Source organism: Acanthaster planci, linkage group LG15, assembly GCF_054643075.1.
Source record: "Acanthaster planci isolate LZ-2023a linkage group LG15, COTS_SCS, whole genome shotgun sequence".
In the NCBI taxonomy this organism is placed as follows: Eukaryota; Metazoa; Echinodermata; class Asteroidea; order Valvatida; family Acanthasteridae; genus Acanthaster; species Acanthaster planci.
Window position 1 is genome coordinate 13169120 of NC_141791.1, and position 27595 is coordinate 13196714.

A 27595-nucleotide genomic window follows, 5' to 3' on the forward strand; every position below is an offset into this window, starting at 1 on the left:
AAATTAAAAAAATACAAGTCACAACTCGAATTCAAAATGAAAACGTAAGAGTAATTTAAATGAGCCACAGCCAATGAAATGCACTGGACTTTATTTCATGATTCGAAATGTAACCTTACAACATTAAGCTCTAAGTTAACTCTAATTATGTCCGTAAATTGCAAATTAAGTGAATACAATATATAGACTTAATGATACACGATTTCTTCCCCAAGAAGAAATGATGGGCAACCTATTTGGTATGGTAAGAAATGGTTACTTAAAGAAAATACATTTCTGTGCCAAAGTAACTTTCATTAATATTTCTCATCTGTATTTTGGACTTATTTTGGAGGAATCCCTTTAGCTGCTTCAGAATTGGCTGCTTGACAAGATATGCAGTGCTAGCTCTTCGTCATCTTGTAACATCAATCCCGTGTCTTGTGATTCCGCCTCCTCCCGTACCCTTGGCCCTTCCCCCTTTCCAGCCGGTTTTCGTTTCTTCTTCACAGTCATCTGGCCGTCCCTCTCCAACTTGGCTTTTCTCTTCTTGGTTGTCTCCACTGAGCTCTTATCTATCTTCGTTTTCTTCTTCGTGACCTTCTTTTGCGGCTGTTTTTCTTCGTTGTCGGTTCCGCCGTTCTCGTCTGCATATTTGTCTGGGTCGGGCAGCGTGTCAGGGTCAAAGGGCACATAGTCCTCGCCAAGGTCAAGTGACGCACCAACATCCTCATCCTGCAGTAGGCCAAATACTTGATTGTCATTTTGAGCCAATTACCAAGATAGACCAATTACTAATTTAGCACGGGTCGGAATGCCCCCATTAAGTTTTATCTGAGAATAGGTCTCCCTCAAATGACGTCACTTCCTACACACCACCACCCGCATTAGCGTTTTTTACTTCAATGCTAGTGACGCGCATCGGCCGCGCCTTATTTTAAACCCATTTGGATTGGCACACGTGCGAGTTGAGACTATTTTGAACACCATGCATGCGCGCACCATTAGGTGTTGTACACGCAGTTGCAAATTTCCTACAAAGATGGCGTCCAATGAGAGAGATCTGTTCCAAAAGGAACTTACGTCTGAGTCTTCCCCCTTCCGTCTCCTTGCATATTTCCTGCGTTCTTCTTTTGCTTTTAGTCTCTCGGCCTGAATCAAAGAGAGCAAATGAGGAAACTCAACAAAGTCTTGATGAGCTCACACTAATCTCAAAAACACTCATCGCTTACATCTACTCTGAAAAATTGGGGCATAGCTGATCAACTTTGAGGATTTCCTTGTTGAACTCTTGCCGAAAACTTTCACTCTCAAAATGCAAGAAAGTCTGGAGTCAGAACAATGTTAGGGCTATGTCTTCCCCTTCTAAGAAGGAAATCACATCTCAACGACGTCTGAAATTATCCAACTGCCATCAATCAACTGTAACAGGATCTCGCAAAATAAATCTTAAGCCACTTTTTTCATGAGACAGAGAAAACTTAGCTCTTCAATTTGCAATATCAGCTAGTTCAGCATCCTCATAAATAATTGCATTGCGTGGGTGAGATAGCATTGACGGTTCCTGTACAAGATTCTTTCAAAAGCCTCGAGTCCAAAAGCGGCTCTGAAGACTTGTGACTTCTTTTGTTCAGTTGCGTTTATTTTGTTCCCCGGGGTATTGACAGCTCCCTGTGTCTGGTACCCTGACTGCGCCACTGCCTACCTTGTGCTTGGCCCTGATGCGTTCTCGGAACGCCCTCTTGTCATGCTGGTCCTCCTCCCTCATCCACATCTTGGCCTTCTCAATGTCAATACCGCCCTCTGCTGGCTGGTCATCGCCAGGCACAACGGTGCTCTGAATCGGAGGCCACTGCTGGGCAATCTACCAGATGTACAAGAAGACAAGATTTTCTTTCAAATGTCCAGAACCGGACTTATTTTAAAAACACACTAAACACCCAAACTGGTACACAACATGTTTATTCTTACCTCCCCTTCCTCGTCAAAGATCTTCTTGGTATTGACCGCGATTTTCATGCGGCGAAGTTTCTTCGCCGTGGCAACCCTAGTGAGTGGCTTCTTTTTTGAGTTTCCAACGTGCTTAGCGCCCTCTATTGTTTCTGATGTGGGATCCCTTTGTTTCTGTCGCAGGGGAAAAATGCAAAACTGCAAATTATCCAACTGGCATCAAACGATCCCGATACAACCAAGGTCTGCAGTTTTTACACAAAAAGTAACTTCATCTCCTCGACATTCTTCAGATTTTTTTTCTGCGACTGAATTGAAGGCAGGGAAACAAGAATGGCCCAAAAAAAGTTGATGATGCAAGAGAAAAAAAAAATGATTGGTGAGTGGATGGTTTGGCCATATCGGACTCACTGGTTTTTCCTCGGTGATGCCAAACACATCCTTCTTCTTAACAACCAGGAAATCTTCATCTTTGTCATCTTCATCTCTTGTCTCTGTCTCTGTCTCTCCAGGCATCCTGAACTCCATTTGGGAGGCCTCTCCCAAGCTTGCTTCTGATTCGGAGGCTGATTCAGAATTTGATTGCTGCTCGGATGTTCTGGACATGCTCTCTGTTGCCTTTTTTGTCTTGCTAGACTTGGCGGGAGTTCTTAGTCTGTCCTCTGGTATCACTCTCTGTGTTCTAGGAAGAGCAATTTCTTGACTCGGACTTGGCATCCTTGTAACTTCTTCACTCTCCTCACTTTCTTCCGCATCCTCATCGTCATGACCAATCTTAGCATCCTCCTGGTGTCGCTTCATCCTCTCGATCTCTGCCTCCTCCAATCTCTCCTCTCCTTGGCTGCGTCTCGGCTCGATGTTGCCTCCCCCTTTGGCCCGGTTTGGCACCGTGGATCTCAGCTTGGCCACCAGGGCGTCTAGTCCCCCATCCTCCCCGCCTCCCGTCTCATCTTGCTCCTCCTCCATCACCAAGTCGGCACCTTGCCTGTGCTGCATCAGTACTGAGAGAGGACCCACGGAACAATAATTAACGACCAATATCAGGATTTTCAGCAGAACTAAGAGAAAGAGAGAGGCGGACGCAAAAATTGAACCTGTGCCTTCCAGACTGCACTGGTACCCTACCAACTGAGCAACTGAACCCTTCACACCTATCCTGCTGATTTGTGACCGTCTTCATTCCTGGAAGTTACCACTTCCAATCAATTTGCTTCAGTTAACGATTATCAACATGATAACTCATAATCAGCCATACAATACAGAACCATGATAAAATGAAGTGCAACAGAGTTAGGGAAGTGTACACTAAGGTTACAGCCTACCCAATCCAAAGGTTACAGCCTACCCAATCCAAAGGTCACAGCCTACCCAATCCAAAGGTTACAGCCTACCCAATCCAAAGGTCACAGCCTACCCAATCCAAAGGTTACAGCCTACCCAATCCAAAGGTCACAGCCTACCCAATCCAAAGGTTACAGCCTACCCAATCCAAAGGTTACAGCCTACCCAATCCAAAGCTTACAGCCTACCCAATCCAAAGCTTACAGCCTACCCAATCCAAAGGTTACAGCCTACCCAATCCAAAGCTTACAGCCTACCCAATCCAAAGCTTACAGCCTACCCAATCCAAAGCTTACAGCCTACCCAATCCAAAGCTTACAGCCTACCCAATCCAAAGCTTACAGCCTACCCAATCCAAAGGTTACAGCCTACCCAATCCAAAGCTTACAGCCTACCCAATCCAAAGGTCACAGCCTACCCAATCCAAAGCTTACAGCCTACCCAATCCAAAGGTTACAGCCTACCCAATCCAAGGTTACAGCCTACCCAATCCAAAGCTTACAGCCTACCCAATCCAAAGCTTACAGCCTACCCAATCCAAAGCTTACAGCCTACCCAATCCAAAGGTTACAGCCTACCCAATCCAAGGTTACAGCCTACCCAATCCAAAGCTTACAGCCTACCCAATCCAAAGCTTACAGCCTACCCAATCCTCCTTCCAATACTGTCAACCCCCACGGGTACCAACGTATAGTTCTCCCCCCTCCCCCGACTGCTAGTCTGCCTCCAATCATACCTGCCTTCCTGTTGGTCACCTCAGCGTCTCGGCTTTCATCCTCCTGGTGTTGGAGATGCTCAGAGCTCTTCCGTCTCTTCAGCATCTCTCGCTCCTCTTTCCTCTTGTTGGCTCGCTGGAGGAACCTGACTCGAGGTGGGATGGCAAGACCCAAGGAGCTAACGGAAAAAAGAAATTAAAGCAAACCTGATAACAGGTTGGAATGTTTCTGATTAAATCAGTACTTCAATCATTGTAATAATTTCTAGGCATAAACGAATATTACCCCTCCGCCATGGACTGAGTTTTGTTTGTAGGCATTAGAACAGTAATTTTGCATGCTATAGCTCTTATTAAAAAAAATGGGAAAAAGGACTGCAGATGGTTGACTTGTCATGACCTCTGATGTAAATATAGGGGTCACTCACAGGGAACAATAATGCAACTGAGGAAGATGTAATGCCTGGAACATAAACTATCACGCCAGGAAAGTCAGGGAAACCTGGGATGCAAAATTTGGTGCCCCAAGAAAATTTCCAAGGGGTTTGCCTCGGCTGTAACCTAACTGAATCCTCCTGAAATATTCAACTGCCCGGTGTCGGAATCTTGCGTTTCCTGGTTTGCCTGATCCACCCTCATCCACCAAAATCTCATTCGTTCACACCCAAAATTACCTACCAACCGTCACAACATCAGCCAACTTACAAGGAGTATCTCTCCAGGGGGAGTTGGTTGACATCAAAGACGCTCTTGTTCTTCATGAGGTAGACCGACTTGACGTAGTTGATGAAGCAGCGCTGGGCCGACTGCTTGAGCTCGTGGCTGCCGGCGCAGAGCGACATCAGCTTCTTCTGGATGCTCAGCTTTCGGTTGGGATTGACGCTGCGCAAGTCAAACACGGAAATTTCCAATTTTGTGAAATCTCTTCCAATCTCTTCCAAGACTGAGGCTTCAGGTTATTCTGGGTTACACTTTTCGATGAAATGAAGCACAGCTCCACAAAGATTTTCCTTGAAAAAATTAGCCTCACAGTACGATTTACAACAGAAATCTTGAATAATTTTGTAAATAGACTTGCCTCAAATCAAATATCAATTCTGGTGGGGGGAAAATAAAGAACGAAATTTCAGCTTTTAGGATAACACACTTTAAATAGTCACTCTCTGAAGTTTAATATAAACATCAGAGAGTGACTTTTACAAAAAAACATCAGTTCACAAAAGACACATTAAAGGAATTAAGCTTAGTTTTTATCCATTTTCAGTTGAAACAAATAAGCCAGATTCGACCTTACGACCTCTACCAACATGTACAATGCTCCAGTCAATTTGCTCCTTTTCAGTTGAAATATATGCAGAAACGAGCAAAGACCAGAACATTAAAATGTGGCTTTTGACGACAAATTTAAGACCATTCTAAAACTGCTGTATCTTATTGACTACATCTCCACTAGGTTCCCTTTGTCGAGTCCAGCCACAAAAATTCATCCCTTCACTCACTTGATCTTCTGGATGGGTATCTTGCGCTCCTCCAGCTGCTCCTTCATCGCCGCCTCCTCGGAGGGAAGCAGGATGAGCAGGGACTCGCCTCCCTGCTCGTAGCGCGCCGTCCGGCCCACTCGATGGATGTAAGTGCTGGCGTCCTCGGGGCAATCCAACTGCACCACCCAGTTGACAGCTGGGAAGTCTGCCGGTTGGTAAAAAAGGAAAAAGACTGAAGAGTCTGCACTTCCGATTCTAATAATGGATGTCTATATGCGCGTTATAATGAGAAGGAATTTCATGAGGTGACAGATAAGAAGTTACACTCCACAACATAAGCTAGTTTAACTAGCCTTATTTGCAAGTCAGCCATATTGTTACGAAAGTCAGATTAACTTTTTTTATTTTGGGAACAAGCAATGAAGCAAATGCTCACTTACGATGTCACTTACGATGATGAATAATTTTTTTCAATTGTGATTGATTACATCTAAATGTTTAACATTAGATTTGGAAAACACATTGAAAGATGGCTTCCCAGTAAAAAAAAATCAGGAATGGAACATTTAATCTGTCAGATAGGGGCATAATTCTTTCCATTGCACAAATGTAAGACCAGCGTTACTTAAACCCAGCCCTGATACATGCCAAAATCACACACGAAAGTTTAGAAATTTCCTGTGATCATGGGTTGGAATGTTCTATTTACCAGAAACTGTGGAATAGAACATTCAATTTTTCGCCCGGCATATGTTGTGCATTCATGCCAAGCACTGGGCAAAATAATTCAATATCACGACTGACAACCAGCCAAACATACAAAGTGGATCTAGTCTGGCATTGCATGACAGAAAGTACCTCCATACGGTCTCTCTACAAAACCATAACACTTACCCAGTCCCCTAGCGGCAATGTCGGTGGCAAACAGCACGGCATAGTCCCTCTGGCAGAACTCATTGTAAATGGCCACCCGTCGCAGCTGATGTAGCGTGCCGTACAGGGCCATAATGGTGATGCCTGGGTGCAGGGCGCAGAACACTTCAAAAGTGTACTTCACCTGCACCATGCGGGGTACCAATCAGGGTCATAATCATTACAGGGGTACAAACTTCTATGTTAGTAAAGGGCAATTCTCTGTCTCCATTCCACAGCTGAAACTGGGGCTCATTCAAGAATTTGACAGATATGTGTTTGCTGGTAATGGCACAGAATACCCTGTACATTGACGGCCTGCTGGATATGTATCGGTGTAGCAGTTGAGACCATTACAAGGCCAGACACACGATCATTTGCATAAAAAAAACAGTCACAAGTAACCGGGTGAATAATGCTCATCTGAATGGCTTGTGACGTGAATTCAGACTAGAGGACTTGTGTTGGTCTTGTGATGGTCTTCAGAGGTCTCGACTGTAACACTGTATTGTACCCTTGTTGGAATTTCAACAGGGCCTAGGAGTAAGTCTTTCAAACTTGAGCATTTCCTTTTGCGACACGCAGTATTTAAGTCCTGAATTCATGAAAATGCTGCCAAAGCAGCTATTGGAGTTGCGGAAGACGGCGGGAATAGACGAATGAGAATCGCTACCTGCTTGCAGCTGGCCATGAAGACGAGAATCTTCTGCTGGGTGTGATTGCGGATAAAGGAGTACAAGAGGTCCATCTTCTGGTCCAGCTCGCACACGACGTAGCTCTGCATGAACAGGACCAAATAAAAAACTGGATCTATGACAAAAGGCTCCGAGGCAACAGGCTGGGGTTTTAGGTAACAAGATAAGACAAATCACCCGACCGCTGTTTATGATTTGCTTCTATTTTAATTGATGTGTTTGTTGAGGTGACAAGCTGATTACCTCTGAAAGGAAATTTCACAGTCACAGCCTTAAAGAAAACCACGAACTGTTTCTTTCACAACTACAACCTATGCCATTTTTACAATTTCGAACAAAAATACTTTACAAGTTACGACTTAAGTCATGAAATTACAGCGGCAAACCAGACTGACGTACGTGAGCACAGGGCTACATGTATTTAATTTCACATTACAAGCACAAGATACTATTGATCTCAAAGACCCATAGCCAAATATTTCTTGTTTTCTCATTCCGGCCTTTTGCTCTCCCTCTTTGCCGTCCTTGCACAATAATCTTTTCAGAGTTTGCCTTCGGCTCCCTGGCAACCACTCCACCCATACACCCACCCTCGACTGTTTCACACCCACAGGTCATACCTGCTCTAACTGGGCTGGCGTGCTGTACTCGTGATGCTGGTGGACAGCCACGTACTTGGGGTCCTTTAAGCTCAGTCTGGCCAGATCCCGTACGGATCTAACATCATCACAATAAAATCAATCAAACTCTGATGGAAAACACACCTTCTTAACTTTGGAACTAGTACAGGAAAATGCAGGATTTAATGAAGGTTAAAACAGAATGCAAATCATGATATTTGAGTTCCTTCTTTCCTGCAGTTCAGCCATGTTGAACTCTGTGATGAAAGCTTAATCCACTGCTGAGTTTCTACCAATAAACAGATAAGATTCTGGTACCCTTGATCCTTTTTGATAAAAAAAAAAATCCAACCATGCAAGTTTCAACAAGTTCCCCTTGGCTTGAAAGCTACAGCAGCATTGGTGTTTTGGGAGTTTGGGAGAAATTGTTGGTTACAGTTCCAGAAATTTTCAAAGACCAGTTTTCGAAATGTGAAGCCCTCCTACGTTTGCCAAGGAAGCAATGCGAGAATTTAGTCTGTAGAAGAGAAACTGAGGTGGTTCATGCTGATGGATGCCTTCAGTTGGGGCTAAGCACAAACACCACTAAGCAGATTTTTGGGCTTAGCAAAAATCAGCGGAGAACCAGTCATACGTTATGTACTCTGCATAGCACTTTCACCAATGACCTAGTTTTGCTATTAAGTGTACATTTTCTCTGCCAAGCAGATTTCTGTGGCTAGAAGCTCTGAAACTTTGCCCTGGATAGCAAGGGTCACGTCTGCATCACTTGGCCGTGGCTTGAAAGAAAAAGACTCTCTGGGAACTGGCTACGGCTGCTACCACAGACTCGTGCGTAATTTCTAGCCGTAGCCAAGTGTTTCAGACGAAGCCAGAGGTTTGCTGCCTCTTGTTCTAGTCCAAGCAAGACTGCCCTTTTTTTCCCCGCCCACCTACTTGGTCTGAGTTGCAGAGAAGAGCAGCGTCTGTCGCTCAGTGGGGAGGCTCTCCAGGATGGCATTCATGGTCTTCTCGAAGCCCAGATCCAAGATGCGGTCGGCCTCATCCAGGACTGCAGGGTAAAAGACGGCGCATTAGGAGTCCGTGGCCAGACTTGTTGGCCAAACTAAGTTTGGGCATTACAATGTGCGTAACATTAATGTTTCAAATAGGGAACCAGGCTATGCACAAGCATTTCGTTTTTGCCTGGTACCTGCCATTCAACATCTCTTGTGCATTTTCTAAATAACTGTATTACATTACTCATTGCGATGTGTGGAAACGGAAAAACAATGAAACGAGCAAATTCTATATCTCATTATTTTCAAGTTTTTGACAGACTCTAATCTTCTTCGTGTTACTTGAAATTAAGACACTTTTGCAAAACTTTGGGTGAAAAGGGAAATTTGCAAAGATTGAACGAGAAAAAAATTCAGCTGACAAGCCAAACATTTTCCCTTGCTCTTTTAGAAGTAACTTCTGAAATTATTTCAATCACGTTACATGGATGCAGAACTGATAATAGTGAATAGCGCCCTCACTTGTCTGCTGTTGAGATCAGAAAAATAAATGACTTTCATTGAATGCTTTAATGAGTGTGTGGCAACCATTGTCATAACTGGCATTTGTTTTCACTCTTTAATCCCTATATTTGGCAATAATTCTCCAGCCCCCATAAGGTCTTCAAAATTATACTAAAAATATCTCCCTTGTTAACCTTGTTATCCTGCCCTCCCCCCCAAAGAAATCTACACCTAGAAGAGTCTTCCTCATTCGTACTGTCGACATGGATCCGTATGCAGTGACCTCCCCACTAATTGAAAGCAGAGCTTTGTTTGAGGAGGATTTCTATAAAGGAAGGTTTAATGTGTCTCTTTTACTGATTTCGGGCGAATGCCCTTCAAATGGTATTTTTGCCTCAATTACTCCACAAGGCTGTGATAAAAACCAACACGTCTTGGGCCTGTTACTAGAAACTGAAAAACTGAGGGCAAGAACTATGGAGAAATGTAACCACTTGCTGCCAGGGTTGCCAGTACCGGACACATATTCTTTATACGCGTGGCTGGGGTCTCTGAAATTGGACAAAGGGAACTGGGCCTTCTAACAAAAGACCGTACTCATAACAAAAGACCTGGCTGCTGGGAATCAGCAACATTTTTTCACTCTCAATAGTGGAGATAATCCAGCCTTATTTTGAAATGGTATACCACGGTTTGGGGCATTCAGTGTGAGCGGATTACCACTGGGGACAAAAGCGCTCCAACACTGCAGCGATGGGCCACACAGTACTGCTGCATGCTAATCTGGCTCTTATTGAAAAGACATCAGCAGCGCATTGTGCCAGCTTCGGGAACAAAAGAAAATTAGATAACACCGCACAATGTGGGCTCTTTTTACAAGGCTGCAGGCCTGGCTGAAATACTCTTGCATCAATCAATTTTGTCTGTCAGGCTAGAGTGGAGACCAGACAGTTCTTCGTGTGGGTGTAATTTCAAGTAAATGAAGAAACGGGAAAAAAAGAAAATTATCCCGTCCCAGTATCATCAACATTCATAAATGCCCCCAGCACGAAGTAGTTAAGACTGGAAATCATGGAACAAAGATTGCCAATTTATTTCAAACTAAAGAACAAGGGGTAAGGACAACAGAAAAAATGCAATTAGCTCTGGACATTGGAAATGACAGAGGTCAGTTTGTGGAAGAAAAATTCAAAATGGTGGTGGCCTTGTACTGACTGACAAATATTCACCTACCCAGTATCTGCAAGTTGGAACAGTCCAAGCAAACTGTCTGGTCCAAATGCTGTAGAAACCTACCAGGGGTACACACCACTATGTTTGTGCGGGATATTCTCTCCATCTCACTTTTCAAGTCCTGAAAAAAGAAACAAAAAGAAATGTCGGACTCAGGAGGGAGGAGATTACATCATAGAAGATTAATTGTGTACTCGAGGAACCAGACCAAAATGAGAACAGACTGATAAAGGTCACTAAGGGTGCACTGAACCAATTCAAGCTCCATTGAAAATAGTGTAAAATCAATCAAGTTTGGAGCCCCATGGCAGGCAACTGAAGTCCCTGAGGCCTCTCAAACAAAAAACAATGTGTTGTTTGGTCCTTCAGATTTCATTTGATTTTCAATTTTTAGTAGGTTAACCAATGAATTTTGTAATTATCCGGCCAAAACAAACTCACCCCCAAAAAAAGAATGTTCCCAAGTCTTCTCAGCGGCCATTTTTCAAATGATATCCCTCACCTTCCTCGGGCTCTTTTGACAAATTTCCAGTCTGCTTTGCCCCAAGATGAGTGCCCCTGAATCTACAGAGATGATCCAGGGCTACATACTGACACAATCCTACCATTTCTTGGCCCAAACAGACCTTTCTTTTCGAAAGTATCTGTGGGGGATACTTCTTGTGCACCTCCGCCTGGCGGAGAATTTTCCTTGAATTGGGACACTGCACCCCTAAGGCAGGGTTATGTCCTCTTAATAACAACATGATCCCGGAATGTCGTCTTTTGGAAGTGCAAAATAGCAGGAGTTAAAGTGGGCAGATTTCAAGAAGTGCTTTCTCTCATGCCTTCAAGGATTAAATGCTAAAGATAAGGAGGTCTCTCAGAAACCCTGGCCTATAATCATTTAAGATCGACCTTGGGCGTGGGTGATTGATTGCGACAGTTCCCCAACTGGGTCTGCTTGGCATCTGGCAGTAATCCTGCCCTAATATGACTCCCAAGTCTGAGACAGGCATTGGAGAGACAGTTCCAGGCCAACCTGGCAGGACCAAAGTCTTGTGACAGATCTGATCTGGGAGGGGCTCCCCAGGACTTAGATCCCCCCCATGGGTGTTTCTGTGGGAGGACATTTGAGAAGGGCAAATTTAATTCTAGGAATTAAAGGCTATAGTGCAGGTGGCCTTGTCTTGAGGACAAGAGGGTGTGACAAAAACAAAGGGAATGAACGACCTCCAGGTCAGCCATTGGGGGGCTAGAGGAGAGCTGCTTAAAGCAAGACAATGTTTGGGCCTTTAAGAAAAAAAGTGTCATGGGAATTCAACTGAATTGATTTTGACTTGAACAAATGAGCAAAAAATACCTTCATCCTTCAACTTCAATTTCTACGTCTTGAAAGATGATGTAGGATTTACAAAAATGTTGAGCTCATCCCTTTAAAATTTCTTTTAGAGCAAACTTGATGAAAGTCTCAGCTAAAGTTGTTCAGCGTGCTGCTACTGCTAGGCTCCTGTGCAGTGAAGGATTTTTAAGGGGTAAGAGGCCCTAGATCTTTTAAAATCCACCACAACTTTTTGGAGGATTTGGATACGGAGGCAATATGGTCCAGCAAATATTCCTTCAGACTGGACCCAACATTTTTTAAAATTCTATTAAGTTTGAGGAGTAAGAATTTAGGCTCCTGCAACGTTATGGGTTTTGAAGAATTGTGGGTCCTGGATCCTTAAAAATCCAACAGAGGATTTTTACAGGATTGAGGTGTAGAAGGCGATAGTTTGAATAGAAAGGTATACCCCAGCCAATGTTACGTCAAATGGGACTTCATGTTTTGTAACTGTCAGGTACAAAGAATGCACATCTGGGCACAGCAATTAGGCTTGACAGGAGTTCGGAAGATTTCTGGTAAGTATTAATGACATCTTTACGGTCAAGGTGATAATGGAAGGCAGAATGGATCCACAACAGATCTACATGCAAAATCACGGTGTCAAAGTCATGAGCTGCACTGAAGGCGGGCAATCTCCAGTGACTGTCTTCCACTGTCTCTGAGGTAGACATTGGGCGCTTTCCCTGTAAAAGCTGAGACAAACTACAACGCCTGCCAGTTTAAGCCCAATGTCAGATCCTTAACTCGGCAGATTCGGACAGGGGCACTGTGAGTGCCCGTTGCTATGCACTCCTGTGTTCAGCAACACCTCCCGCTCAGCACGGTTGGAGACATTTTAACATTAAACAAATCGGATTGACAGTTCTACTCATGGAAAAACTCTTCAGCTTTGGAACAGCTTGTGGAATTGACACCCCAGACGTTAACAGACGACAAAATATCAATATCGTAATTGTCAAGATGATGTCATGATCGCAGGGCAGCCATGCGCGCAAAAACTAAAATCTTCTTCCAAGGTTACATAAACGTGCGTATACCCTTTCATTTGAACTGGTGATGGAATGGATAGCTTTGAACTTAAAATCCAAGGGCACACGGCAACATATGGCCCAGACAATAAAATATTGAATGCATAATTCACAGAAACAAATTACCTCAGCACAGCTGAGAAGCTCTTGCTGCTGGGCCAATAAAACAATAGTCCAGTGACCCTCGCCGTGGCATTTCAAATGAATTAGGTTTTTCTCCTATTTTCGGTTGATGCAAGCCATGTGACGGCGTTTGAAGTTCTCCTTGTTAAGCTGGCTCGATCCGACGAGAGGAAAAAAAATCAATACCAACGGGCTGCGGCAATTTCAGTTGACAAATTTACATCCAGTTAATGATAGCACGTGTATCTGTCACCGTATTCTTTCCACCTTTATCTTTCATATCATACTGCATGCACTTAGCATCACAAATGTGGTGTACCGTTTCACAACGTGAAAGGGTTCACGCAGGTGCACGTCACCCCACACATAGAAGCCCATTTTACCATGTAGTCATCAGAATTGATGTATACGTGGCCGAATGGTCCTGGACTTGTGCAACCGCGTGGGAACCTGGCATGAGGGAAAGCATGGATGTGGGCCGTCGGAAAAGTCCCAAACCATTCGAGTTTGCAGACTGCTGGTATGACCGGCATGATGGGCATTCAACAGTGTTTCGCTCACTTGAGCACTACTCGTTTGGCCCATTTTCTCGTAACTCATTCAATTAAAACCAAAAATATTCATAAAACAGTCGACATGAGAAAAATATGTCCAGGTGAAGTATTACTTTGACTTTGACAAAGGCCACAATCACCTTAAAACTGCATTTTTGTGAACAAAGTGCTTCAGTTTTCAATCTTATTTTCTTTTCAAATTTTGGGTAGCATGACATCACTCACTGGACTCTCTCTGGTTTTAAAATCTTGCATGTTGTCGCCATTCACTATGACTACGATGGCCTAAAGCCCGGTGACAACGGGATTCTGTTGGCAACCCCAAACAAGTCAAATGCATGACCCATAAAAATTCAGGACGACCCCTGTAATTAATGACAAACCAGATCATCGGCCATTTCGACTCTACAAACATCATACATAAATCTGCATGATGCTGATAACTGAAAATTCCAAATGGTCAGGCTATTTGGTCACGCATACAAGCCTCCAAACTAAAACACTGTTTCAATTCAACAGAATGTGCACAAACCCACAATGCCTTACATGGCCAGCGCCTATCTCAGCACAGCTGCATAAGTACATACATGATATACCTTTTTATTTGCACCAATGAGGGCGCAATAAGCACAGGGTTTGCCGCCTTCATTTGTGAGTGGCCTTGTGTCCGAGGCTCTTATCTTACTGAGTTACATTGTATGTGGAACAGATCCTCAACGGCTGCAGAAAATTCTCAAATATCCTGCAAAATCAGTTGTTGGACATGGTTGTTTTAACACAAAACTTTTAGGAAAACTCTCCCTTCAGTGAAAAAAAATTCCAGAGAGAAATGTACAGTAAAAGGCAATAACACCATAAACTTGAATTAATTAACAATAACCTTAAGACCGCAGATTGAAATCCATGTTCAAATTTCCTCTCATCCCTTTTCATCCTCCAAATTCTGTCAGAAAGTTTGTTCACTTCTCACGCATGCTTAGTAGAAAATTGTGACCAAAAAAGCAGGGGGACTTGCAGCTTCTTTTACAATACATGTAATTTAGTTTATTAAAAGAATTATTCCAAATGCTACTAAATGGAAATTGCCACCAACAAAGGACAACTGGATAGAAATATCTATACATATGGTCAGTGACAGGTTTCTTTGAATAAGGACTGAGGAATCTGTCCCCTTATCTACAGGACATCTGAGAACACAGGGAAATACAGAAATGTACAATTCTGTCAGTCCATGCTGAAGTCAAACGACAAGTCTGTTATTATGAAGAGTAAAACAGTTCAAACCCCCCCCAAGGAAATTTGTGAATTTAAATTTTTGGCCGGAAAAGACATCAACACCTGCAGTCAACAGTTCTCCAAGTTTACATTTTAAAAGATATTTAAAAATTGAAATCTATGCTTTGCAACGATCTTGATGACCATTAAAAAAAAAAACACATACACTGCGCACAGGCTGACCTTCCCGGCCAAAATCATCAGAAAAATCTGTCGGGAACAAAGACAATCTCCCCTGTTTAGCCGTTCAATGCCACTTTGCCAGGTGCCCATCAAGACAACATTGATTGGCCTGCTGTGAGCAAGGCCATTTGCATATGACCTCTCCCAGAGGTCACACAGTAAATTACATCCATTAGGCAGCGCTACTTGGAAAACTCGGACCGAAGGAGAGCAGAAGGTGGCATGATGGCCGAAAGTCTTTTTTTTCCAACATCCTAGTGATGTCTTGAGCTGGACTCCAATTTTTTGTTTTGCAGGGGGGTGCTAGCAGTGGCCCCAATGATCAAATACAAACTGGGAAGGGTGCATGGGTCTCTTAGGATGGAGACTAATTAAAGTTTACAGAACAAGGACAGCAAAATACATGTCCTTGGGTGTATCACGCAAGGACTTCAGCCCCGGCTCCACTGTGGCAGGGGGGGGGAGGTTTAATGTCTTTCTGGAATTAACTTGCCAGGGGCAGATGATGAATAAAACCAGTACTTGGCAGCTAATGGGGTTTGTTTCTGCTCAGGGTTAGGGTACCCGCACATGATATCACTGTGTAGTTTTTCTACAGAATTTATTCCAATTGCAAACTGGCATTATAACGCTGCAGCCAAAGTCTTTTTTGTCGCAGCACAGAGCAAAGAGCAGTCAGCCACTTTAGTTGGACACGGAAAACATTTACACCTGCGTGAGAGCAAGGCATAACTGTTCACTTGAATTGAGGAAATAAAAAAAAAATTTGAAATTTTTCAGACATCTTTGGTAATACCATTATGAAATGATCATTGAAACATATTTTCTGATTTCTTCTGAATTCTTAGCAAATGGATACTAAAATATGCATCTCCCTCAAGCAATTGCCTAAATGTTATCTTCTTAACAGATGATATCCTGTAAGTGCAGTTTTAAGATTTGAGGGAAAACCTGTCATCTCATCCTAACAGAACATTTGAGTATTAAAGTGGTCAAGCAGAGTGGCCTTGAAAGACTGCCTTTTACCACAGTTGGTCAAGAGAGGGCAGTATACAACTTCAAGTCTCACCGGCTACTGGTACAAGAAAGATCAAAAACTGTGCCTGAATTCTTAAAGTTGAACCAGTACGGTTTTTTTAAATTTCTACATGACTGAACTCTCCAATGTAAGAAGGGCTGGTAAAATGACTTTCAGTGGGATTGGGGATGGAGACTAAAATGAGGATCGATGAGGGCAAAACATGGCTACTTTTTGTGCAAAGTAAATGTAGTTTTGTGTCTTACTATTCTGCTTTTGTTACGTCTGACGTATCCTTCACACTGATGCTGAAAAGACATGGATTTCATTGGTCACAAAGTAACTTGTAAATCAAACAAAACATCTTCACACACAAAAATGAGAAACTCAAGACTAAATAAGGCACGCTGTTAGCAGGAACATAACAGTAAGCTCAAGATTTAAATGTCACGCAATCCAAAAAACATGAGAATTTGCAGGGCGCCTCTGTTACCAAACCCACCACAATCGAGTTTTAACTCTTTGTTCCGGTAACTCCGTTTATTATTTCAGTCTGCGATATCAATTTGATGGAAAGTATATGTACATATAGATCAGGTTATCAAGCCAAGGGCCACAAGGTAATGCCTTTTCTTCTTGTTTGATCATTTGCTCAAACCTGGTGTTGCATAACCAGCTTTATCTCCCCAGTCCAAGCAAGGTCGCCTCTGCTGGAGGCGGAGGGGATTTTAAAGGTTCTTTTTTTCTATGACGGAACTTTTCCCAGGAAATGCTGATTGGGATCCGCTTTATTCAAACCTCAAGATATTTTGTCTCCAGAACCACCATCCGGCAAATTGGCACACTAATCTCGCCTAAAAAAAAAAAAAAATCTCCAACCGGAGATCCCGTGTTTACTCTGAGGGTCACAGCTAGAATAAGCCCCGACCCGCACAAAGACAAAAGCGACTTCATAAAAAGAAAGCTATTTATTCCGTTGCCGGGGCATCCAAGGTTAACACCCTTGAAAGAATTCCAGCTTCCTCTTTTGTCAACAGGATGGCTTTGGACTAATCAAACAGTGCCCGCACTCCCAGGAATGTTTGTTGTTTGATGAGGACAAAGAAAAAAAAGAAGGTTATTTTGGGACCATGGTGCATTTATATTCTGACTGTCGGTCCTGTTCTATAACTTAAAAAGAAAATTGCATAACCGGCATTCCTTGATGATGATTACAAGCTTTTCAAGGTCGGAAGGTAGAAGTAAGTACTGGGCACCAATTGTGGACCCACTTTGCCCCTCTGCAAAGCCACTTAGGCCTCCCCCCCCCTTTATGCACCCCCAGTCTGCACCTGCCAGCTCAACACAAAGGGAATCTCCTCTCTGTCTGGCTTGCCCCACCCCTTCCCTCCACAAGGAGGGCCCCCTTAAAACTAATTCCCTTTCACTGACTCATCCAACTGTTGATGTTATCGGGGTTCAGTCAACCCATTGACAGAGTGGCCCTCCGGAAGAAAACTCAAGGTCTTCCAGCTTTCGGACATCAACCCTTTAATAAAAAGTTACGATCATTTTAATTTTATAAAAATGGATAATTCCTAGAAGGCTTACAACTTTGGGCAAATTGAATTTATACTGGAAGTTCTTAATGTAACTTTCATTTGTTATATAAACTACATGTAATCTCCTGGCTACAAACCCTTTCCATGAAATTTTTCAGCAAAATCAATGGAAGTAATGAAAGAAAAGCCACAGGAAAATACAGGCGATTCCAAATAGTGCAACACCGAGAGTTTGCAATGCGTTGGCCGATAACAATGCACGAAATGTGTCGACCCTTTCCAAACGTGCATTACCGGTTGACACATCCAGACGAATCAACTCATTTAAACACACACTGCATACAGTGGCCACCCCGTAGCAAACTCTAGGTGGCACATTACATGTATTAGGAATCGCCCGAATTGAATTTAACTACTACCAGATAAGAGCAAACCCAATCACCTGTTCACCACATTATCCAGAGTATCAAGGACAAGACGAAAAATGAACATAGACTTAAGTAAACATTCCATTCATCAGCTTTGCCAAAGAATTTGAAGAAACAAAACAAAATCTGACAGGGATACCTGTCAAGTGTCATATTCTCGTCTAGAGCCTGGAAACAAGGCCAGAAAAGTCTGAATATTCATAATGACCCAACCACATGCAAAAACAGCCCAAAAGGACCATTTATTTTCTTAAAAATAACTGTCGTAAACATTTGTTTTACGTATCCAAAGGTTAGGAAGACTTTTCTTTTGTTTTTTACATCATTTCACATAAAAAGGCCTGAAGCCAGGGCCAAATTTCATGGAGCTGTTAACAGTCAGCAAAAAAAGTTGTGCCAACAATAGAAGAAAAGTTTGCTGACCTTTTTAAAAGCAATTTCCAAGGATGGATTTGCGCCGGGGAGATGTGAATTACATGTACTTTTGGATTTTTTGCCCTGCCCAACGTGTATTAGAACATTGTATACTCAGTCTTTGTCATAAAGGCTTGTGAAAGAACAAGCATACTCGGGTGGGACTCGAACCCACAACTTCCTGCTTACTAGTGCAGACGTCTTAACCACTCGACCAGTGAGCTTGCCGGTGTCAGCTGGCTGGTTTAAGTCTTTGTGTGTTTAAAGCACAATTTCATGGTAGTGCTTGGCCTGGTTGTGCTTAGAGTTGCGTGCACTTAGAGAGATATCCATTGTTTTGTCACTATGCTAAGCAAATTTTTCCTACGAGGTAACCACACCGTTGCCCTGCTTACTGCTAATTGGTCTCCATAAAAATCATGTGCTTAGTAGCACCCTGAAATTGGGCCCGGGCTTTTTGTCCGGGAGGCTGGCATCCCCAGCTGGTCATTCTGCTAGACAAGTACCCAAGTTAGGAGCAGAATGTTTTGCATTGGTACACATGCTGTGAGAATTTGAGGTCTGCTTTTTTTCCATCACATCTGCATAAAATCTCTAAAATGTGAATTGGTTAGCCTTGTGGAAATCACAGGCATATATGCCACACGCTGGTACAAGGCCAGATGAATAGGACAGCATTGCCATAAAAAAAATCAAGGCCGTAACATTACAATGTGCATCTCGGTGATTATAGATGCTAACATGAAAGTGAACATAAAATATGGCAGCTTTACATGCCACAGGAAAATAAAAAAAAAACGGGAACACTAATTACTGGCATGCTCTGCTTGCTACCCTCACCTGCGTAAGGGGTGAATCAATTTTGTGTATCTTTTTTTTTAATGCAGTGTGCAAAAACAGACAAACACCTGAATGATTACACCTCTAAAATCCTCAGTTTTGCGGGTCAAAAATCTAGAAATGTGCTCCACCTTTGAAAGTGATTTCTACATTTTTGAGTAAGTGTTGAATGAAGTGAGGTACGTTTAACGAGGCAGATGTTCATTGTGTCTGGACCTTCCAAGAAATCATTCTATTGTCCCATCTCCTTTGTGGACAGCAGCTCTCTTGCAAGCATTGTCAGCAACATTACGCAGACCACACCAACAACAGAGCCAAGCCCTCCAATTCCCTTTATCAGTGACATCACCTTTAATCTCCCCGACCACAAGTCGGGAACATTATTACAGCTTGCCCAAATACGGGACTAAGCCACATTATAAAGCAATGGTGATATTGATCACTTGCTGTTACCGGGCTGGGTCGGCATGCATCTGGGACATTAATCCTGTGTCCTCCGCAGCAAATCTCCCCACATCCGTTTGCCAACACCCCACCCCAGGGGAGAAAAACAAAAATCAATGAGTACAAAAGGGACAAGAGCATCAAGGCCACTTCCAGCTTCGTAACTTTAATGAGCTTTTCTTTTCATATCCTGACGATGAGAAGACAGTGCGACTTTTAACAATAGTTAGATGTATAAAGCTCCCCTCAAGGACCTCATTAAGGCCTGGATGCGAGGCCAGTCTTGTCTTAGATGCAGATGAGATGCTAGACCAATTAACAAAGCTGTGGAGAAAGATCACATGGCCAAATTACGCGGGTACACACGCACATACACGTAACTGGACAACGTCCAGGCCAAGTGAAATCTTACAACAGTATTTCTTGTTGTCTTTTGAGCTTTGCAAACAGTGAAATTTCGAGGCGAAATGTAGCGAGCGATGATGAAACGGTGTGGGTACAAACATCTGAACAGAAGGAAGCAAATGTTTCATCTCCATACTCCACCAAAAATTCAACAGACGGTTTGGGGACAACGATTTGGAAGGTGTCTTGACAGTGCAGGCCCATCAACAGTGACGTCCCATTGTTGTTGGACTTGAAGTTGCAACCTAAATAATTGACACTGACACCGACAGATTGCTGGACACGGACAAATCCGGGAGCCTTCATAGCAAGGAGGCTCAGAGGTAACCAAAAAAAGCCAATACAGGAAAACTGACATAAATAATGAGTACAAACTACCGCACACAAACGACAATTGAATGGTAAAAAAAAAAATCATTACAAGAAAATAAATGATGGACATTTCCTTCAGAGATGCCAGACACTCCTGTACTTGTTGACAAATGCTAAACTGAAATCACAGTCGAACCTGATTCAATGTCACTGTACAGTGTCAGCTCTTGTAACTTTTCTTGATGAGAAAGGTTGTGTCCAGCACCCAACAAATGAGGTATCTCTCCGAGCAGTGATACTCAAGATGAAGTTGGCACCAGTTGACAAACCAATTGGGGGAGAGTGAGCAGGACGAGATTGACCAACTCAACCGTGAATTGCCGCTGCACCGTGAAAAATGCCCCAAGTGCGAGTAACCCTTTTAACAAGAAGTAACACCGACAAAAATTGATGATCACAGCGGACTCAATTGTATTTGAGCTGCTGAGGGAAAAGATTATAACGAGGTGAGGAAATGGCTTTGGGGGGCATGTGTCTCCAACAATGCAAGTCACAAACATGAAAATCAGATATTTTTGGGGAAGAAAAATGACAGAAAACATTGTTTCAGCAAAGCAAGGAGATCTACCGTGGCCAGTTTTGGGGGTTCAATCCGGCAAATTTCCTCCAGGTCAACTAACTGTACCTGAGATGGTTCGGGGTAACTAGCTAGAAGTGTTACCAGGCAGTGATAAAACTACATGACAATGGGGCAAAGCTGCTAGATTAGCCTACAAATTGAAACCCAACTTGAAATGAATCCTTTGTCAGATGACAGAGTAGTCGCTGTGCACTTAAAGGGGAACAGAAGCGTGAACGTGTTCAGGATCTACCTTTAAACTAACATGACACCTGACAAGTCTCTTTTCAAGCAGATTCCCTTCCCACTAGCAACGGAGACCCCTTTTTATCCATTTATTAGCCTCTGAAACTAGTTTAAGGTTAATCAGGTGTACCATCCCTGAGGTTCATTCTCCTTCTTCAATATTCCGTACGATTTAATCAGCCAGTATACAGCTACATCATTGTTTGTCTCCTGTCAATCAGAACGAGGCCTTGAAGGGAAAACGGTTCTACGGCAGCAAACATAGTGACCAGGCGACCATGAAAACAAGACATAATCCTCAACAATTTCAAAACAGGAACCATGCACCAGCGTAATTTATCAAATTCAGGATGAACATTAACCCTAACCCCCTAGGGTGTATGTAAAATTGTATTAGAATTGGAAGATTTGGGAGTGTTAGGGTTAATATGAAAGTGCTTTGTACACACAAGTGAATCTAGACCAAGTATTTCTCACTCGCATCCTTTTTGCTGTGGCACTTTTAACACCGTGATGATTATTCACGGTACTCCTCCAATGTCAGCTCGCACAACAAAGCGCCCGGAGAAATCTGTGCACATTTTGGGCGGGGGGGAGGGGGGAGTCATGCCGGCAATTACATGCATGTTGCTCATTTGAGAGCAGCTGGTGCTCTTTAAATACAGATTGCATTGGTTGTTTTTTTTTTTTTCTTGTAGTGAATGTGAACCGCGGATCGGATCAGATCCCAACTAAAAATTATCTCTTTCTCAGGGTCACTGAGAATGCATTTCTCCCATCAGATGCACATAATTGCCACTTCTGCTGCTGTCAAAGTCTGTGTCCTTTTGTGGCAGTTTGGGACTGGTTTTGAAGAGAGAGGGAATACAAAAACTGTAATTGGACCCGCAGGTTAACAAACAACTTGTTCATTTGTTCAAATCTACTTTTAATGGCCTTGCCTCTGGGTTTTAATATAAATTACTCAACAACTGATTTGGCTGCTTGCTGTATGTAATTTGTTCAAATTGCAAAAAAATGGTGCCAAACGCTGTGCAAAGCGAGTATGAAAGACAGACATGATGTATCAGAGACACACATGGAAGCGTGGAAAGGGGGCATGTGCTGGAGAAAGTGAAACCGTGGACATTTGTTATACTCGGGATACGTGGCAGACAACAGATGTCCAAAATGAGGGAAACCCAACTCTGATTGAAAGAGCACTCATTTGTGATTCAGAGACAGACGGAGCTGTTGAGCTTCACAAATTATTCATATCACTCATTCCATTTTACTGCCTCACTGATTCCAAAAGTACCAACAGTTGGCAGAAAACTAAAGGCAATTCTTCACTAATGGGTTGGTGGAAGACGAGGCCGCAATGCAGGCATAAATCAGCATTGGGATCGCTAAACCACGCATTCCAATCGATCGAATATACATATAAGTATTTGGTGGTACCAAATTCCCAAAAAGCAAGAACACAATGCATGTTTGTGGGTTGGCCCACAAGTTCCAGTTTCGCCCTTGGTTAAAGGAGGATGTTGGGAGACCAAGTGATGTCTCGTCCCAACTGATGCTTTATTTCCTTGGAGACCACACAAAATTTCAACACACCTGCAATGCAGTAACCACACAACTGAAAGCTTCCCACTTTACCTCACTGATTTTTCGCCTCTGAAAATTTGATTTCAAAAGATGCTTACCTTGCCCCCGATGATGAGACCGGCCGAGAAGTCATGCTTCTTCCCCACTTTGCACAGCACCTCAAACGTCTGGTAGGCTAGCTCACGTGTAGGTGATATGATGAGAGCGCCCAGCCCATCGACCCTACTCCACCTGCTCCGATACAGACATTCCAGCACCTGTGCAGGAAAACCAGTGCTGTCATTGTTATTACTATTGTTAAGTATTTCTGGTAACGAAATAACAGATTTCTCAAAAGCCCCCTCGGCACCGTGGCTCGTGAGCTTGAAGAAGCCAGTAGAGAGGAGACAATGAGAGAAGCAGCACTTTTCGAGGTGGGAGGAAACCCAAGAAGAATGTTCTAGGTCAAAGCCAAAGAATCAAGTAGGGACTGAAAACCCAATCCACATGCGGACCAAGCTGGGAATCGAACCCTGGACCGTAGAGGTGGAAGGCAAGGAATGAACCACCTCACCAACCTGACTCCCGTAAATGCCATTTATCCGATTGAAAAGACACCAAAAAGTCACATCTTACAAAAGTTATAAACCCAAACCTTTGGCGCAATTCAACAAGCAGAATGGCGAATCAAACACCGCCCAAAATGCTAAAACAAATACTCTTTGGCTCTCTGATAGTTACTGTAATATGTCGGAACTTGATAGGTTCATTATCATCTCAGTTCAAGCATACAACATGTAAGAGAGCAAACAGGAACCACATGGATGCATTCCTGCTTGCTTGCTGTCTGAAGACTTTATATGAATCCCAGAGTTTTCAAATGACATCTATTTCAATAGCTTATAACACAACTCTATTTCATTTATGTCACCGACCACAGTAACGAGGGGTCCGTCACGTCAACACCCAAAATGCTTGTGTGAATAAGCTTGGGGACATGTGGTCTAGTGGGTAGGGTTTGTAACTTCTGATCATAGGGTCAGGGGTTCGAATCCAGCTGGTGGCAGCATGTTGTGATCTTGGGCAAGTCACTTTACCCCTATTTGCCTCCCTTCACCCAGGAGTAAATGGGTACCTGTGACACGGTTGTTTAGCCGTTTTTGAGTCGAAATGGCAGCACCGGGCTAGTATACTCTTTTTCTTATCCTGCCAGAATTTTGAAGCAAATTTGCTGTTATGCCCAGTGGCAGATGTTAGAGTCTCTTAAGTGTGATAATTCCACTTTTTGATCTTTAGAGGGTATTTTCAAGTTGCTGAAGCTTTGTTCACCCTACTTGCATGTGTTGACACTTGTTGAAGCTAAATAGCACGACCGATCCAACCAGCTTCTCTCATGTGCTGGTTCTGAAGTACCGGTACATGTTCTCAAACATCAAAAACCTAAGACAAAAAACACAGATGGAGGTGGCACCTAGCAATTTCACGTCACTTACAGGTATGAGGAAGGCCAGCGTCTTGCCCGACCCCGTCTTGGCTGCTCCAAGTATGTCATGGCCCTGCAGGGCCAGCCCTACGGTGGCCCGCTGTATCTCGGTTGGCGTCCTGTAGTTGGCTGAGCGCAGCCCAGTTTGGGTCTTCACTGACAGGGGCAAGTCAGCAAAACTGTTGATGTTTTCTGGGTCGATCTGCAGAAAAGCAACGTAAAATCAAACGTCAGTAAAACTGTTCTTGTACAGGTTGTCTGATTTAAATTCGGGACATTTATATCGGTGATTAAGCCAACTTGACATTTCTGGCACTGATTTCTGAATAGTTTTCACAAGAAGCAAGATGTCAAGGTTCAACTTCACCAAATGAGAATCATCCACCTGTATTTATCCTCAGGTTGTCTGCATTCTGCATCTATTTCCCTCAATAAAATCAGACGAAACTGTTTTCCAATATGAACATCACCTATTTCGGGATGTAAGTTCTCTATAAAATGGAGAGATGCATTTTTCTGCTAGAATTTCATAAATTTAGCCCAATTGCCAGCGCTGGTAAGAGTTTCACATTTCCTGCCTAGGCCTACAGAGTACAGTTATTCCCTACAAATTTCAAAATGACAAAAAAGTGTCTCAATACACAAAAGACTTGTCAAGGCTGTGAGAAAGTTTCACCAAAGAAAATGCACATGGGAGGGCAAAACAGTGGAGGGGTCCTAATAAGTAGTATACCGATCAACAGTGCCTTCTTCAGCTTGAACCTTTGATTTAAGGGAAAGAGTTTCATATACGGACAATACTTGATGCCCCTTTGCACATCTATGAGACTTGTCTGAAAAAAAAAGATTAAAAAAAAATAGTTTGGAATTTTCTTAGCGACATTTCGCTTTTTAGGATGACTTGTCACTTTCTGACGGCTGTTATAACATTTAAAGGGAAAATTAGTGTTGTCCGTATATGAACTCTTTCTGACTGAAGTTCAGAGTGAGTTAAATTGGCAAACATACATGACACAACCACCCCACAACCAATACCATTCCATCATGTCTATCTCTAACATGTCTAACAAACTACAGCGAAATGTACAACCATGGCCACCATATCTGCATGTCTGATTTATTTAATGGTGATCGTAAAGGGTATTTGTGGCCAACAGTCATGCCAGTAATCAACGTACTGTGCTGGCTACTGCTGAGGCATGGTGGAGATCACTCATTGACCTGTCCCATCCCGTGTGTAGTCTCCAGATGTCTAACAGACGGCCTCTGAACACAGGGACCGGTAGCAGGTAATGAATCTGGCAGAATCCTGCCGGGTGTATGTAAATGAGGAGACTCTACCTGCTCAATGCACAAATCAAGCAGGAGCTGATAACACTTGCTTCATACTGAAGCCTTGAAGGTTTATTAACGCACAGGCAAAGTGCTGGAGGAAGGCAACATTTTAGTCAAGAGGGTGAGCGCGGTTACCAAAAATAACTTCACAATAAAAGGTTCATTTTACAACAAGTACTGATTTGAAATAAATTGCCATAAAATGATTTACTGATTGATAATCATCAAAAATTGAATTACCACACTGTGATCAACAGACACAAGGCTTGGCAAAGACAGGTATGTTGATAGGCCTACATGCATGACTTGTGTGTTATTCACCTCCCCGCTGAAACATATTTTATGTTTGGCCTCCTAATTAGAATCCCTAGAGAATGTTTCAGGACGAAACCATCCAAGTACAATTGAAGTAGGCCTACTGTGCAGTCTGGTAGTACCAAGAAAGCAGTGCTACAGTAGTAGGCCCTATTTTTTGGCTGTCCAAAAAAAAAAAATATTCAGCATTCTAATTGACAGGGATAATCACACGAGTTAAACCGTAGCTAGGCCTGGCTACCAGTACCACTGTCCCTGTTTAATCAGATAACAGGGACGGGGGCCAGTCCACCGGTGCAGTAACGTTATGCCATAGGCCTAAATGTACTTGATCATGGGCGTGATGGAGTAGGCCTAGCGTTAGGTCCAGACACTAGGCAATAAGTTTCAGGAAGTTAATTCAACTCACACTTTCATACTGGGATTGCAGGCGTTTGCCTTCTTCTTCTTCCAATTGCCATCGTTTGACTTCAAGTTTGTGACGAAATTGGTCGCTTGTGTGATGAAAACGTTTCGATTTCTTTCCACGCGGTTGTGGATTTTTTCCTCTCGTGCGCTGCGCCATTTTGGATAATATCCCATCATTCCCTGCGCCGCGTTCCAAGTGAAGACTTCCGACGGCTGTTTTTCAACGAAGCTATTTTGAGTTTGATTTATCCTGTTATAATTAACATATCAAGTTGACTCGAATGTCTTTGAGATATCTTCATGCCAGTTAATATAGGGTGACATCGTTATATATGAGGGACATGATGCTTATTTTTTCTCCAAAACAATCTGAATATAAAACTGACAGCCATAATCCAATTTTGGGGCAGCAGGCCGGCGGGTGGCAAAAGTGATGCCATGTGATGTAACGATCTGTCATCCTCCCGAGCTCGGATGAGTGAGACGGTTACATCGGTTGAATTACCAAAATTAGCCTAAAAATAGTCAGCTTGAACATCGCAACATATAGACCTCTGGCCATTATATTTTTCCATCCTGATTTCGAGACTGTAACCCACATTTCTAATCCATCTTTGGAAGTTCTGAGCGTCTCGATTTTGCTATAAAATTCTGCCACTCTGCACTCTTAGCTACAGGGGCGTAGCCATGGGGGAGGGGCTCGTGCCCCCCTTGAAAATCCCTGGTGCCCCCCCCCCAAAAATAATAATGAACAAGGCTAACGATAACAAGCCCCTAAAAAACACACCACAGAAAGCTGGTGCCTCCCCATAAGATGCTGGTGCCCCTTGTGCCCTCTACTAATAACATCCTATATCTACACCACTGTTTAGCTATGACTATGGTCACCGCCACAGGGCATAATTTCTGAAGATGTCACCGTCGTCGTGTCACTGCTACCGCAGACAATATAATACCACTGAGTCACCTATGTTTGCTGCTGTCATTCAGTGAAAAGAAGATAACCTGATTTTGCCTTGTCCTTGGAAGGTTCAGCGGCCGGTAATGATACACCGCCCTCGACCTTCCATCCATCAAGCGGCTGAAACCCTCCTGCGTCAACCTAGAACTTGAGATTGACACGTGCCCCCATCGTTTCAAGCGGTCAGTTCACCAGCAAGGTCGGCCCACATTTTGGAGGCCAAGGTCGCGCGCCGCAAGCCAGCCGACCGAAAGATTCGCATTTCACACGAGCAAACCGCTCGGTTGATATTGGAGCATGGCC

At 43.3% G+C, this 27595-nt stretch overlaps 1 protein-coding gene across 2 annotated transcripts; it reads right to left on the reverse strand.

The window, feature by feature from the left end:
• Positions 1–54: 54 nt before the first annotated feature.
• On the reverse strand, positions 55–26599 carry ddx10 (DEAD-box helicase 10). 2 transcript variants are annotated; one of them, XM_022234248.2, is made up of 16 exons: positions 26333–26599; positions 24284–24475; positions 22910–23068; positions 10429–10549; positions 8630–8744; positions 7694–7790; positions 7052–7156; positions 6361–6523; positions 5485–5671; positions 4691–4867; positions 4007–4164; positions 2341–2930; positions 1951–2103; positions 1685–1843; positions 1063–1131; positions 55–714 (listed from the first exon to the last, which is right to left on the reverse strand). In XM_022234248.2, exons 1-16 carry the CDS (start codon positions 26486–26488, stop codon positions 352–354), a joined length of 2964 nt encoding a protein of 987 aa, XP_022089940.2. In that variant the 5' UTR covers positions 26489–26599; the 3' UTR covers positions 55–351. The 2 variants fall into 2 exon arrangements, with proteins under 2 accessions (XP_022089940.2, XP_087002578.1); XM_087146452.1 differs by lacking the exon at positions 26333–26599 and adding an exon at positions 25452–26276.
• Between the last annotated feature and the right edge of the window lie 996 nt (positions 26600–27595).

What these genes read in the sequence shown, in the direction of transcription:
- ddx10 (XM_022234248.2), bottom strand. Translation starts at nt 26,488, where the DNA reads ATGGCGCAGCGCACGAGAGGAAAAAATCCACAACCGCGTGGAAAGAAA. An exon ending in CGCTGGCCTTCCTCATACCT is followed by an intron (nt 23,069 to 24,283) that starts GTAAGTGACGTG and finishes TTTCCTGCACAG; the next exon opens with GTGCTGGAATGTCTGTATCG. An exon ending in GCATCAGGGCCAAGCACAAG is followed by an intron (nt 1,132 to 1,684) that starts GTAGGCAGTGGC and finishes TCTTTGATTCAG; the next exon opens with GCCGAGAGACTAAAAGCAAA.